The sequence below is a fragment of the Penaeus vannamei genome, chromosome 31, assembly GCF_042767895.1.
Source record: "Penaeus vannamei isolate JL-2024 chromosome 31, ASM4276789v1, whole genome shotgun sequence".
In the NCBI taxonomy this organism is placed as follows: Eukaryota; Metazoa; Arthropoda; class Malacostraca; order Decapoda; family Penaeidae; genus Penaeus; species Penaeus vannamei.
The window spans coordinates 5,401,654-5,414,153 of NC_091579.1; the positions used below are offsets into that span (position 1 = coordinate 5,401,654).

At 40.0% G+C, this 12,500-nt stretch overlaps 1 protein-coding gene across 1 annotated transcript in view; it reads left to right on the forward strand.

Annotated features, from left to right (window-relative positions):
- The window catches only part of LOC138867622 (uncharacterized), a 52,113-nt gene that overhangs the window by 6,615 nt on the left and 32,998 nt on the right, over positions 1–12,500 (forward strand). Inside the window, exons 2-5 of the mRNA XM_070144128.1 lie at positions 2,556–2,752; positions 2,885–3,089; positions 3,446–3,566; positions 4,099–4,207. Of these exons, the coding sequence (XP_070000229.1) occupies positions 2,556–2,752; positions 2,885–3,089; positions 3,446–3,566; positions 4,099–4,207 (632 nt within the window). The remainder of the gene's footprint in view (positions 1–2,555; positions 2,753–2,884; positions 3,090–3,445; positions 3,567–4,098; positions 4,208–12,500) is intronic.

A 12,500-nucleotide genomic window follows, 5' to 3' on the forward strand; every position in this document is an offset into this window, starting at 1 on the left:
ACACGTGCACATGCATGCTTTCATGAGCATGAGAATAAATTCGCTTTTCAGCTACGTGTCGTATGTCTTTATCTACAGGTGTGTTCGTGCGTGCTCGGTCGTGGTCACTCATGCCCGAAGGAAGGGACGAGGTGGGCATTTCGGAGTGCCACCTGCCCCGCACACCCACTCCCTCCCTCCCCCCCCCCTACGTGTGCCTCCCCGCCTCGACCCCCTTCCCTCCCTCCTTAACCCCCTTCCCTCCACCTGCCCTCCCTCCTTCCCCTACGTGTGCCTCCCCTCCTCAACCTCCTCCCCTCCTCCTGCCCCCTCCCTCCCCCTACGTGTGCCTCCCCTCCCTCAACTCTTCCCCCCTTGCTGACCCTCCCCTCCCCTCAACCCCACTTCCCCCACCTGTTCCCGACTACCTATATACTTTTTGTCCTTAATTACCTGTCCTCACAACCTACTCTCCTTACAACCTGCCCCCACCATCTGCCCTCACTCGCCAGACCCCAATAACCTGCCCCACCCCTTACCATCGTCAGACCCCAATAACCTGCCCCCACCACCTGTCCTCACTCACCAGACCCACAGCAACCCTGCCCCCCACCCACCTGCCCCTCGCTCACCAGACCCCAATAACCATCCCCCACCACCTGCCATCACTCGTCAGACCCCAATAACCTGCCCCCACCACCTGTCCTCACTCACCAAACCCCAATAACCTGGCCCCCCACCTGCCTCATCCTCAGACCCCAACTAGCCTGCCTCCAACCCACCTGTCCTAACTCACCCAGATGCAACCTGCACCCACACACCTGCCCTCACTCCCTCAGACCCCAATAACCTGCCCTCACTCGTCAGACCCCAATAACCTGCCCCCACCACCTGCCCTCCTCACGCCAGACCCCAATAACCTGCCCCCACTACCTTACCCTCCACTTGCCAGACCCCAATAACCTGCCCCAACCATCTGCCCTCACTCGTCAGACCCCAATAACCTGCCCACATCGCCTGCCCTCGCTCAAACAGACCTAACCAACACTGCCCCCACCATTTGCTTTCCCACTCTTCAGACCCCGATAACCTGCCCCACCATCTACTCTCACTCGCCAGACCCCAGTAACCTGCCCCCAACAATCTCCTCTCACTCACCCCAGACCCCAATAACCTGCCGCCACCACCTGCCTTCACTCGTCAGACCCCAATAACCTGCCCCCACCCACTTGCCTTCACTCTTCAGACCCCATTAACCTTCCCCAAATGCACCTTCCCTCCCTCACCAGACCCCAATAACCTGCCCCCACCCACCTGCCCTTCCTCCTCAGACCCCAATAACCTGCCCCCACCATCTGCTCTCACTCCCTTGAACCCCAATAACCTGCCCCCACCACTTGCCCTCACTCATCAGACCCCAATAACCTGCCCCCACCACTTGCCCTCACCTAATCAGACCCCAATAACCTGCCCTCACTCGCCAGACCCCAATAACCTTCTCTCCTCGCCGAAGACCCACAGCCGCCTGCCCCCACAATCTCTTTCACTCATCAGACCCCAATAACCTTCCCCCACCACCTTTCCTCACTCTCCAGACCCTAATAACCTTCCCCCACAATCTTCTCTCACTCATCAGACTAATAACCTTCCCCCACCACTGCCCTCCTCACCAGACCCCAATAACCTTCCCCCACCACCTGTCCTCCTCTCCTCAGACCCCAATAACCTGCCCTCACTCGCCAGACCCCCAATAACCTTCCCCGACCTGTTCTCACTCACCAGACCCCAATAACCTGCCCCCATACCTGCCCTCACTCCGCAGACCCCAGCAACACCCCACCACCTGCCCTCACTCATCCAGACCCCAATAACCTGCCCCCACCACCTGCCCTCCTCATCAGACCCCAATAACCTGCCCCCACCACCTGCCCTAACTCCTCAGACGCCAATAACCTTCCCTCTCACTCGCCAGACCTACAATAACCTGCCCTAAACACCTGCCCTCACTCAGCAGACCCACAATAACCTGCCCCAACTACCTTCCCTCACTCTTCAGGCCCCAATAACCTGCCCCCACCACCTGCTTTCACTTGACAGACCCCAATAACCTGCCCCCACCCCCCGCCATCACTCGTCAGACCCCAATAACCTGCCCCCACCATCTATCTCACTCGTCAGACCCCAGCCAACCTGCCCCACATATCCTCTCACTCACAGACCCCAATAACATGACCCAACATCTTCTCTCACTCGCCAGACCCCAACAACCTGCTCACAATCTCCTCTCTCCTCTTCAGACCCCAATAACCTGCCCCACCACCCTGCCGCCACTCGCCAGACCCCAATAACCTGCCTACCTGCACCGCCACTCGCCAGACCCCAATAACCTGCCCCCACCACCTGCCGCCACTCGCCAGACCCCAATAACCTTACCACACCTGCCCTCACTCTTAAGACCCCAATAACCTGCCCCCACATCTCCTCTCACTCCTTCAGACCCCAATAACATGACCCAACCATCTGCTCTCTCACCAGACCCCAATAACCTGCCCCTACAATCTCCTCTCACTCTTCAGACCCCAATAACCTGCCCCTACCACCTGCCCTTACTCGCCAGGACCCCAATAACCTTCCCCCACCATCTGCCTTCACTCGTCAGTCCCTGACAACCTGCCCCAACCATCTGCCGTCGTCAGACCCCAATAATCTGCACCCCACAATACCTCTCCCTCACCAGACCCCAATAACCTGCCCCCACCACCTGCCCTCACTCGTCAGACCCAAATAACCTGCCCCATTCTCCCTTCACTCATCAGACTCCAATAACCTGCCCCAAAATCCACCTGCCCACTCCTCGCGCCAGACCCCAATAACTCCGCCCTAACCATCTGCTTTCACTCGCCAGACCCCCAATAACCTGCCCCCACCACCTGCCCTAACTCGCCAGACCCCAATAACCTGCCCCAACCATCTGCTTTCACTCGGCCAGACCCCAGTAACCTGCCCCAACCTCACCTGGCCTTCACTCATCAAGACCCCAATAACCTGCTCCCTACCTGCCCTCACTCGTCAGACCCCACACCCTGCCCCCACCATCTGCCTCTCTACTCGTCAGACCCCAATAACCTGGCCCCAACCACTGCCTTTCACCCTAGACCCCAATAACCTTCCCTAGCCACCTGCCCTCACTCCTCAGACCCCAATAACCTTCCCCAGCCCACCTGCCCCTCACTCCTCAGACCCTCATAACCTGCCTCATACCCTTTTTTCACTCATCAGACCCTAATAACTCCGCCCCAACCACCTGCCCTCACTAGTTAGACCCTGGCCGAATCCTGCCCCAACCATCTGCCTTCACTCATCAGACCCCAATAACTCTTGCCCCAACCCCCTAACCTCACTCTTCAGACCCCAATAACTCGCCCTCACTCCCCTCAGACCCCAATAACCTGCCCTCACTCGCCAGACCCCAATAACCTACCTCCACCATTTGCCTTCGCCTGCTCAACCCCAATAACCTGCCCCCACCTCACCTGCCCCTCACTCCTCAGACCCAATAACCTCGCCCCAACCATCTGCCTTCACTCGTCAGACCCCAATAACCTGCCCTCACTCCTCAGACCTAATAACCTGCTCTCACTCGGCCAGACCCCAATAACCTGCCCTCACTAATCAGACCCCAATAACCTGCCCTCACTGCCCGACCCCAATAAAACTTGCCCTCACTCCTCAGACCCCAATAACCTGCCCTCACTCGTCAGACCCCAATAACCCGCCCAAACCACATGCCCCCATAACCTACCCCTCATTCATTTGCCTTCACCCACCACTTTCCCCACCACCCTCAACCCCCCACCCTCTCCTCATCCCTTCCCCCCTACCGGCAACCCCCGCCTCCCTCCCCTCCCCTATCCCAACCAACTACCCCCACTCCCCCAACCTCATGCCCTTATTTGCCCTTATTACGTCCCTTTCTCTCCCTGACCCTCCCCCCTTTTCCCTCCCACACACCCCTCACCACCCCCGAGGGCACGTGTACCCAAGGTCAATCTGTACTCCAGGTCACTCGACCAAAAGGTCTAAAGCGTATTCAGATTTCACGATTTTTTTCCGTCACAGATCGGTTACAAGCGAAGTGCTAGTTAACATTGCTAGTTCTAGTGCCGCTGCTATTGAGGATTTGCTCAGTGGCTCCGTGGACTCGTATTTAGTCGAGACCCTCTTGGTTGTGAGGGGATTATGTTCCCCCTCCCCCTTTTCTTAGTGCAAGGGGCGTTTTCAAGTATATTTAGGTCGTAGGTATGGGTCGTTCGAAGTGGGGTCGCATTATTATTGTTTTATTAATAATGATCATGATATCAATGATAATAATGATGATAAGGATGATGATGATGATGATAATGATCATAATGATAATAGTGATAATGATGATAATGATAACAGTAGCAATGATGATGATGATAATGAAAATAATGATAATAATAATGATATATGATGATAATGATATTGGTAACATTATTGTTAATTTTACCATTATCATCATCATTATCACTTTTATTAACTTCTCATTATTGCAATATCCATCAGTATTATTATCATCATCAATAACATTATCCATATTACCATCTTAATTACTATCATCCTTAACATCATTGTTATCATTAACATCATAACTGTCACTGTTATCATAACCATTATGATAACTATTAATATCATTAACATTATTATTACTATTCCTGTTATCATTATCATCATTGCTGTTGTTATTGCTATCATTATCATTATCAATACCATCATTATTGTTATCTTTATCAATATTATCACCATTACTATTATCATTATTACTATTGATGTTATTATCATTATCATTATTAACATAAGCATTATTACTATTCTTATCATTGTTACTATCAGTCATTATTATTATTATCATTGTTATCATCATTATTATCATTATTACCATTATTATTATTAATACATTTATTATCATTATTACTATCATTATTATTTTCATCATTATTATTATTATCATTATCATCATTATTATCATTATTATCATTACTATGATTACTATTTTTATTATTATTATTTTTATTATTATTATTATCATTACTATTATTTTTTATTATCATCCGAACGTGTTATCATTGCTAACATTGCAGTCATTGCTATATCAAATAATTTATCTTTATATATAAAAGAATAATAGAGATTTTGACTTTATTGACGCATTTCTCTCTCTCTCTCTCTCTCTCTAAAATAGATAAATTAATTGATAATAGGTAAATAGATATATAAATAAATAGATAAATGGGATAAGTCTTTCGTATCTATCAACGAATGAATTATTATAGTTACACTGGGTGATTTCCTCTTTTCACTCCTTCTTTCTCTCTCTCTTTGTCTCTCTTTGTTTGTCTATCTGATTCTCTCTCTTTTCATCTTTCTTTTTTTCGCCTTTTCCCCCTTTTTCCTCTCTCTTTCTCTTTTTATATCTATCTTTTCCCCTTCACTTCTCTTTCTTTCTCTCCCCCTTTCTTTCATCCTATCTATCTATTTCATTCATCTTTATCCGTCTATACGTCTGTTTTCCCTTCTCCTTTCTTCTCTTACCCCCTCCCCTACTCTCCCTCTTTCTCCACAGCCTTCCCACTCCCTCTCCTTTTTCCCACTCCCTCTCCCTCTCTTTCTCCATCCTTCTCCCTCTCTTTCTCCATCCCTCTCCCTCTCCTCTCTTTCTCCATCCTTCTCCCTCTCCTCTTCTTCATCCCTCTCCCCTTTCCCTCTCTTTCTCCATCCTTCTCCCTCTCCTTCTCTCTCTTTCTCCACAGCTCTCCCACTCCCTCTCCCTCTCTTTCCTTCCTCCCTCTCCCACTCACTCTCCTCTTTCTCCATACTTCTCCCTCTCCCTCCTCCTCCCCGCCCCCTTCCTTCTCCTTAATTTCTCTCCCTCTCCCTCTCTCTTCTCCATCCCTTCTCCCTCTTTTCTCCATCCTTTCCCCCCTCTCCCTCTCCCTCTCCCTGTCCTTCTCCCACTCCCTCCCTCTCCCACTCCCTTCCTCCCTCTTCTCCATCCTTCTCCCTCTCTTTTCTCCATCCTCCTTCCCCCCTTTTTCTCCCTCCCTCTCCCTCTCTTTCTTCATCCTTTCCCTTCTCTTCTTCCACTTTCTCCTTCTCCCACTCCCTCCACCCAAACATTGTTCTTCCTCCTTTGTCCTAGCGGTACAGTACTTAGTACGGCAGGTCACGTACCCAGGGTACCCAGGATACCCAAAGGGGGCTTAAAAATTACCTGCAGCCAATACCACGGCGGAGTCGTTCTCGGAAGTTCCCGACGACGATCCCACTCCTGGAGATGGATGACCTCTGGCGGGGGGGGGGTTGTTGTTTTTTCGTTGCTAATGCGTTTTTTTTTTTTCTTTTTCTTTTTTTTTTTGTTATTTTTCGTTGGTTATCGTTTGTTTTGTTTTTTGTTTTTTTTTTATTGTTGCTTTTGTTATTTCTACTTTAGCTTCGGTACGGCGGCTGTCGAGAGGCGCTGGGTGAAATATTTCCCGATTTCTGTCTCTGATTTATTTTTATTTAATATTTTTTTTTTGTATTTTTTGGTTTATTTCTTTTTTTTTCGGTTATTTTCATTTTTTTGTTGTTGTTGTTATTGTTGCTTGTTATTTCTTACTTGATCTTTTTTCGTTGGTTATTTTTCTTGTTGTTTTTGTTTGTTTTTTGTTGTTGTTGTTATTGTTGCTTGCTATTTCTACTATCTTTTCGTTGGGTTATTTTCCTTGTTGTTTTTGTTTGTTTTTATTGTTGTTGTTGTTATTGCTGCTGCTTGTTGGCTTCTACTTTAGCTTCGGTACGGCGGCTGTCGAGAGGCGCTGGTGAAAATATTTCTCGATCTCTGTCTCGATTTGAGCCTTTCTGCTTTTTGTCGGCTTCTTTTTGCTATTTCTGGGTTATCTATATTTTCTTTTTTATTTTCTATCTTTTATTTTGTTTGTTTGTTTGTTGTTATTGTTGTTTGTTATTTCTGTTTAATTTGAGAAGCGCTCGAAATATTTCTCGATCTCTTGTCTCGATTTGATTTTGTTTCTTTTTTTTTTAGCTTCTTTTTATATATCTTTGTTTTTTTTTTTTTCTTTTGGTTATTTTCTTGTTGTTTTTGTTTATTTGCTTTGTTGTTATTGTTGTTTGTTATTTCTACGCTAGCTTCGAGAGGCGTTTGAAATGTTTCTCGATCTTTGCCTCGATTTAATTATTTTTTATTTTATTATTATTTATTATTATTATTTTTTTGGGGGGGGGGGCTTTTTCTTATCTCTGGTTTATCTCTTTTTTGTTATTTGGTTATTTTCTTGTTTTTGCTTTTTGTTTTTTGTTTTTTGTTATTGCTGATTGTTATTTCTGCTTTGTTTTCTTTTCTTTGGTTATTTTCTTGTTGTTTTTGTTTATTTGTTTGTTGTTATTGTTGTTTGTTATTTTTACGCTAGCTTCGAGGCGTCGAAATGTTTCTCGATCTTTGTCTCGATTTAATTATTTATTATTATTATTATTATTTTTTTTTTTTTTTGGGCTTTTGTTATCTCTGGTTTATCTTTTTTGTTCTTTGGTTATTTTCTTGCTTTTGTTTTTTGTTTTTTTGTTGTTCTTGCTGATTGTTATTTCTGCTTTGTTTTCTTTTCTTTGGTTATTTTCTTGTTGTTTTTGTTTGTTTTTGTTGCTGTTGTTGTTATTGTTGTTGTTTTATTTATACTTTGGCTTCGGTACGGCGGCTGTCGAGAGGCGATGGATTAAATATTTCTTATCTCTGTCTCGATTTATTTTCTGCTTTTTGTCGGCTTCTTTTTGCTATTTCTGGGTTATCTCTATTTTATTTTATTTTCATCTTTTTATTTTGTTTGTTTGTTTGTTGTTATTGTTGTTTGTTATTTCTGCTTTAATTTCGAGATCTCTTGTCTCGATTTATTTTGTTTCTTTTTTTTTAGCTTCTTTTTGTTTATTTGTTTTTTTTTTTCTTTGGTTATTTTCTTGTTGTTTTTGTTTATTTGTTTTGTTGTTATTGTTTTTGTTATTTCTACTTTAGCTTTGAGAGAGGCGCTCGAAATGTTTCTCGATCTTTGTCTCGATTTAATTATTTTTTATTTTATTATTATTATTATTTTTTTTGGGGGGGGGCTTTTTCTTATCTCTGGTTTATCTCTTTTTTTGTTATTTGGTTATTTTCTTGTTTTTGCTTTTTGTTTTTTTTGTTTTTTGTTATTGCTGATTGTTATTTCTGCTTTGTTTTCTTTCTTTTGGTTATTTTCTTGTTGTTTTTGTTTATTTGTTTGTTGTTATTGTTGTTTGTTATTTCTACGCTAGCTTCGGTAGGCGTTTGAAATGTTTCTCGATGATCTTTGTCTCGATTTTAATTATTTTTTATTTTATTATTATTATTATATTTTTTTTGGGGGGGCTTTGTTATTCTGGTTTATGTCTTTTTTGTTATTTGGTTATTTTCTTGTTTTTGTTTTTTGTTTTTTTTGTTGTTCTTGCTGATTGTTATTTCTGCTTTGTTTTCTTTTCTTTTGGTTATTTTCTTGTCGTTTTTGCTTGCTTGTTTGTTTGTTGTTGTTATTGTTGCTGGCAGCTATTTCTACTTTTAGCTTCCCGGTACGGCGGCTGTCGAGAGGTTATATGAAGTATTTCTCGATCCATGTTTCGATTTATTTTATTTATTTTTTTTTTGGGGTATTTCTTTGTTATTTCTGCTATCTCTATTTCATCTTTATTTTTTATCTTTTTTATTTATTGTTTGTTTGTTTGTTTGTTGGCATTGTTGTCGTTATTTCTGCTTTAATTTCTATAGCTGCTCGAATGTTTCTTGACTTTTGTCTCGATTTATTTTTGTTTCTTTTTTTTAGCTTTTGTTATTTTCGTTTTTTCGGTTATTTTCTTGTTGTTTTTGTTTATTTGTTTGTTGTTATTGTTGCTTGTTATTTCTACTTTGGCTTCGGTACGGCGGCTGTCGAGAGGCGCTTTTTTGGGTGAAATATTTCTCGATTTATGTCTCGATTTATTTTCTGGCTTTTTTTCAGATTCTTTTGTTATTTCTGGTTTATCTCTGCCTTTCTTTTTATTGTTTTATCTTTTATTTTGTTTGTTTGTTTTGTTGTTATTGTTGTTTGTTATTTCTGCTTTAATTTAAGCGCCGGAAATAGCTTCTCGATCTCTTGTCTCGATTTATTTTGTTTTTTTAGCTTCTTTTTGTTATTTCTGCTTAATTTCGAGAAGCGCTCGTAAAGATTTCGATCTCTTGTCTCGATTTATTTTTTCTTTTTTTTTAGCTTCTTTTTGTTATTTCTGTTTTTTTTCTTGGTTATTTTCTTAAGTTGTTTTTGTTTATTTTTGTTTGTTGTTATTGTTGCTTGTTATTTACGCTAGCTTCCCGAGAAGGCGCTCGAAATGTTTCTGCATCTCACCTCGATTTATTTATTTTTATTTTATTATTATTATTTTTTTTTTGGTGGGGGGCTTTTTTGTTATCTCTTGGTTTATGTCTTTTTGTTCTTTGGTTATTTTCTTGTTGTTTTTGTTTTTTGTTGTTGTTATTGCTGATTGTTATTTCTGCTTTGTTTTCTTTTCTTTGGTTATTTTCTTGTTGTTTTTGTTTTTTGTTGTTGTTATTGCTGATTGTTATTTCTGCTTTGTTTTCTTTTCTTTGGTTATTTTCTTGTTGTTTTTGTTTGCTTGTTTGTTGTTGTTATGGTTGCTTGTTATTTCTGTTTTATTTTTTTCGTTGGTTATTTTTTCTTTTTTGTTTGTTTGTTTATTTGTTGTTGTTGTTATTCTTGCTTGCTATTTCTACGCTAGCTTCGAGAGGCGCTCGAAATATTTTTCCCGATCTTTGTCTCGATTTAATTATTTTATCTTTTTATTATTATTATTTTTTTTTTTTGGGGCTTTGTTATTTCTGGTTTGTCTCTTTTTTGTTCTTTGTTATTTTCTTGTTGTTTTTTGTTTGTTTGTTGTTGTTGTTATTGTTGCTTGTTATTTCTGTTTTTTTTTCGTTGGTTATTTTCTTGCTTTTGTTTGTTTGTTGTTGTTGCTGCTGCTATTGTTGATTGTTATTTCTACTTATGTTTTTTTCTTTGGTTATTTTGTTGTCTTTTTGCTTATTGTTGTTGTTGTTGTTATTGTTATTTCTACTTTAGCTTCGGTACGCTAGCTTCGAGAGGCGCTGGGTGAAGTATTTATCGATCTGTCTCGATTTATTTTCTGCTTTTTTTCGGCTTCTTTTTGGTATTTTTGGTTTATTTCTTTGGTTATTTTCTTGTTGTTTTTGTTTGTTTGTTTGTTTGTTGTTGTTGTTGTTGCTTGTTATTTCTACTTTGGCTTCGGTACGGCGGCTGTCGAGAGGCGCTGGGTGAAGTATTTATCGATCTGTCTCGATTTATTTTCTGCTTTTTTCGGCTTCTTTTTGGTATTTTTGGTTTATTTCGGGGTTATTTTCTTCAAGTTGCTTTTGTTTGTTTGTTTGTTTTGTTGTTGTTGTTGTTGCTTGTTATTTCTACTTTGGCTTCGGTACGGCGGCTGTCGAGAGGCGCTGGGTGAAATATTTCTCGATCTCCGTCTCGATTTATTTTCTGCTTTTTCGGCTTCTTTTTGTTATTTCTGGGTTATCTCTATTTTCTTTTTATTTTTTATCTTTTATTTTGTTTGTTTGTTTGTTGTTATTGTTTTTGTTATTTCGCTTAATTTCTTGAGAAGTCGAAAAATGTTTCGATCTCTTGTCTCGATTTATTTTGTTTCTTTTTTTTTAGTTTCTTTTTGTTATTTCTGTTTTTTTCTTTGGTTATTTTCTTGCTGTTTTTGTTTATTTGTTTGTTGTTATTGTTGTTTGTTATTTCTACGTTGGGGCTTCGAGAGGCGGCTTTGCAATTGTTTATCTTTGTCTCGATTTAATTATTTTATTTTTATTATTATTATTTATTTATTTATCTTTATTTTTTTGGGGGGGGGGGCTTTTTGTTATCTCTGCTTTATCTTTTTTGTTATTTATTATTTTTTGTTTTTGCTTTTTGTTTCTTTGTTTTTTGTTATTGCTGATTGTTATTTCTGCTGTTTTCTTTTTCTTTTGGTTATTTTCTTGTTGTTTTTGTTTTTGTTTCTGTTATTGTTGCTTGTTATTTCTGCTTTAAATTTTGCTCGAAATATTTCTCGAAATCTTTGTCTCGAATTATTTTGTTTTTTTTTTTTAGCTTCTTTTTTGTTATTTCTGTTTTTTTCTTTGGGTTTTATTTTCTTTGCTGTGCTTTTGTTTATTTGCTTGCTGTTGCTGTTGTTTGTTATTTCTACGCTAGCTTCGAGAGGCGCTCGAAATATTTCTTGATCCTTTGTCTCGATTTAATTATTTTTTATTTTATTATTATTATTTTTTTTTTTTGGGGGCTTCTTCTTGTTATCTCTGGGTTTATTCTTTTTTGTTCTTTGGTTATTTTCTTGTTTTTATTTTTTGTTTTTTTGTTGTTATTGTTGCTTGTTATTTCTGTTTTTTTTCGTTGGTTATTTTGGTTGGTTGGTTTTCTTTCTTTTTTTGTTGTTGTTCGTTGGTTATTGTTTTTTTTGCTTTTATTTGTTGTTGTTACTTGTTATTTCTACTTTAGCTTCGGTACGGCGGATGACGAGAGGCGCTGGGTGAAATATTTCTCGTTCTCTGTCTCGTTTTATTTTCTGCTTTTTTTCGGCTTCTTTTTGTTATTTCTGGGTTATCTCTATTTTATTTTTATTTTTTATCTTTTATTTTGTTTGTTTGTTTGTTGTTATTGTTGTTTGTTATTTCTACTTTAGCTTCGGTACGGCGGCTGTCGAGAGGCGCTGGGTGAAATATTTCTCGATCTCTGTCTCGTTTTATTTTCTGCTTTTTATCGGCTTCTTTTTGCTATTTCTGGGTTATCTCTATTTTCTTTTTATTCTTTATCTTTTATTTTGTTTGTTTGTTTGTTGTTATTGTTGTTTGTTATTTCTACTTTAGCTTCGGTACGGCGGCTGCTTCAGAGGCGCTGGGTGAAATATTTCAGATCTCTGTCTCGTTTTATTTTTTCTGCTTTTTATCGGCTTCTTTTTTACATATTTCTGGGTTATTCTATTTTCTTTTATTCTTATCTTTTATTTTGTTTGTTTGTTTGTTGTTATTGTTGTTTGTTATTTCTGCTTTTAATTTCGAGAAGCCGCTCGAAATATTTCTCGATCTCTTGTCTCGATTTATTTTGTTTCTTTTTTTTTTGCTTCTTTTTGTTATTTCTGTTTTTTTTTTCGCTATTTTTCAGTTGTTTTTGTTTATTTGTTTGTTGTTATTGTTGTTTGTTATTTCTACGCTAGCTTCGAGAGGCGCTCGAAATATTTATAGATCTCTTGTCTCGATTTTTTTATTTTTTATTTTATTATTATTATTTTTTTTTTGGGGGGGGGGAGTATTTATTTATTTATTTATTTTGCTTATTTTTGGTATTTTTGGTTTATTTTTTTTCTTTGGTTATATT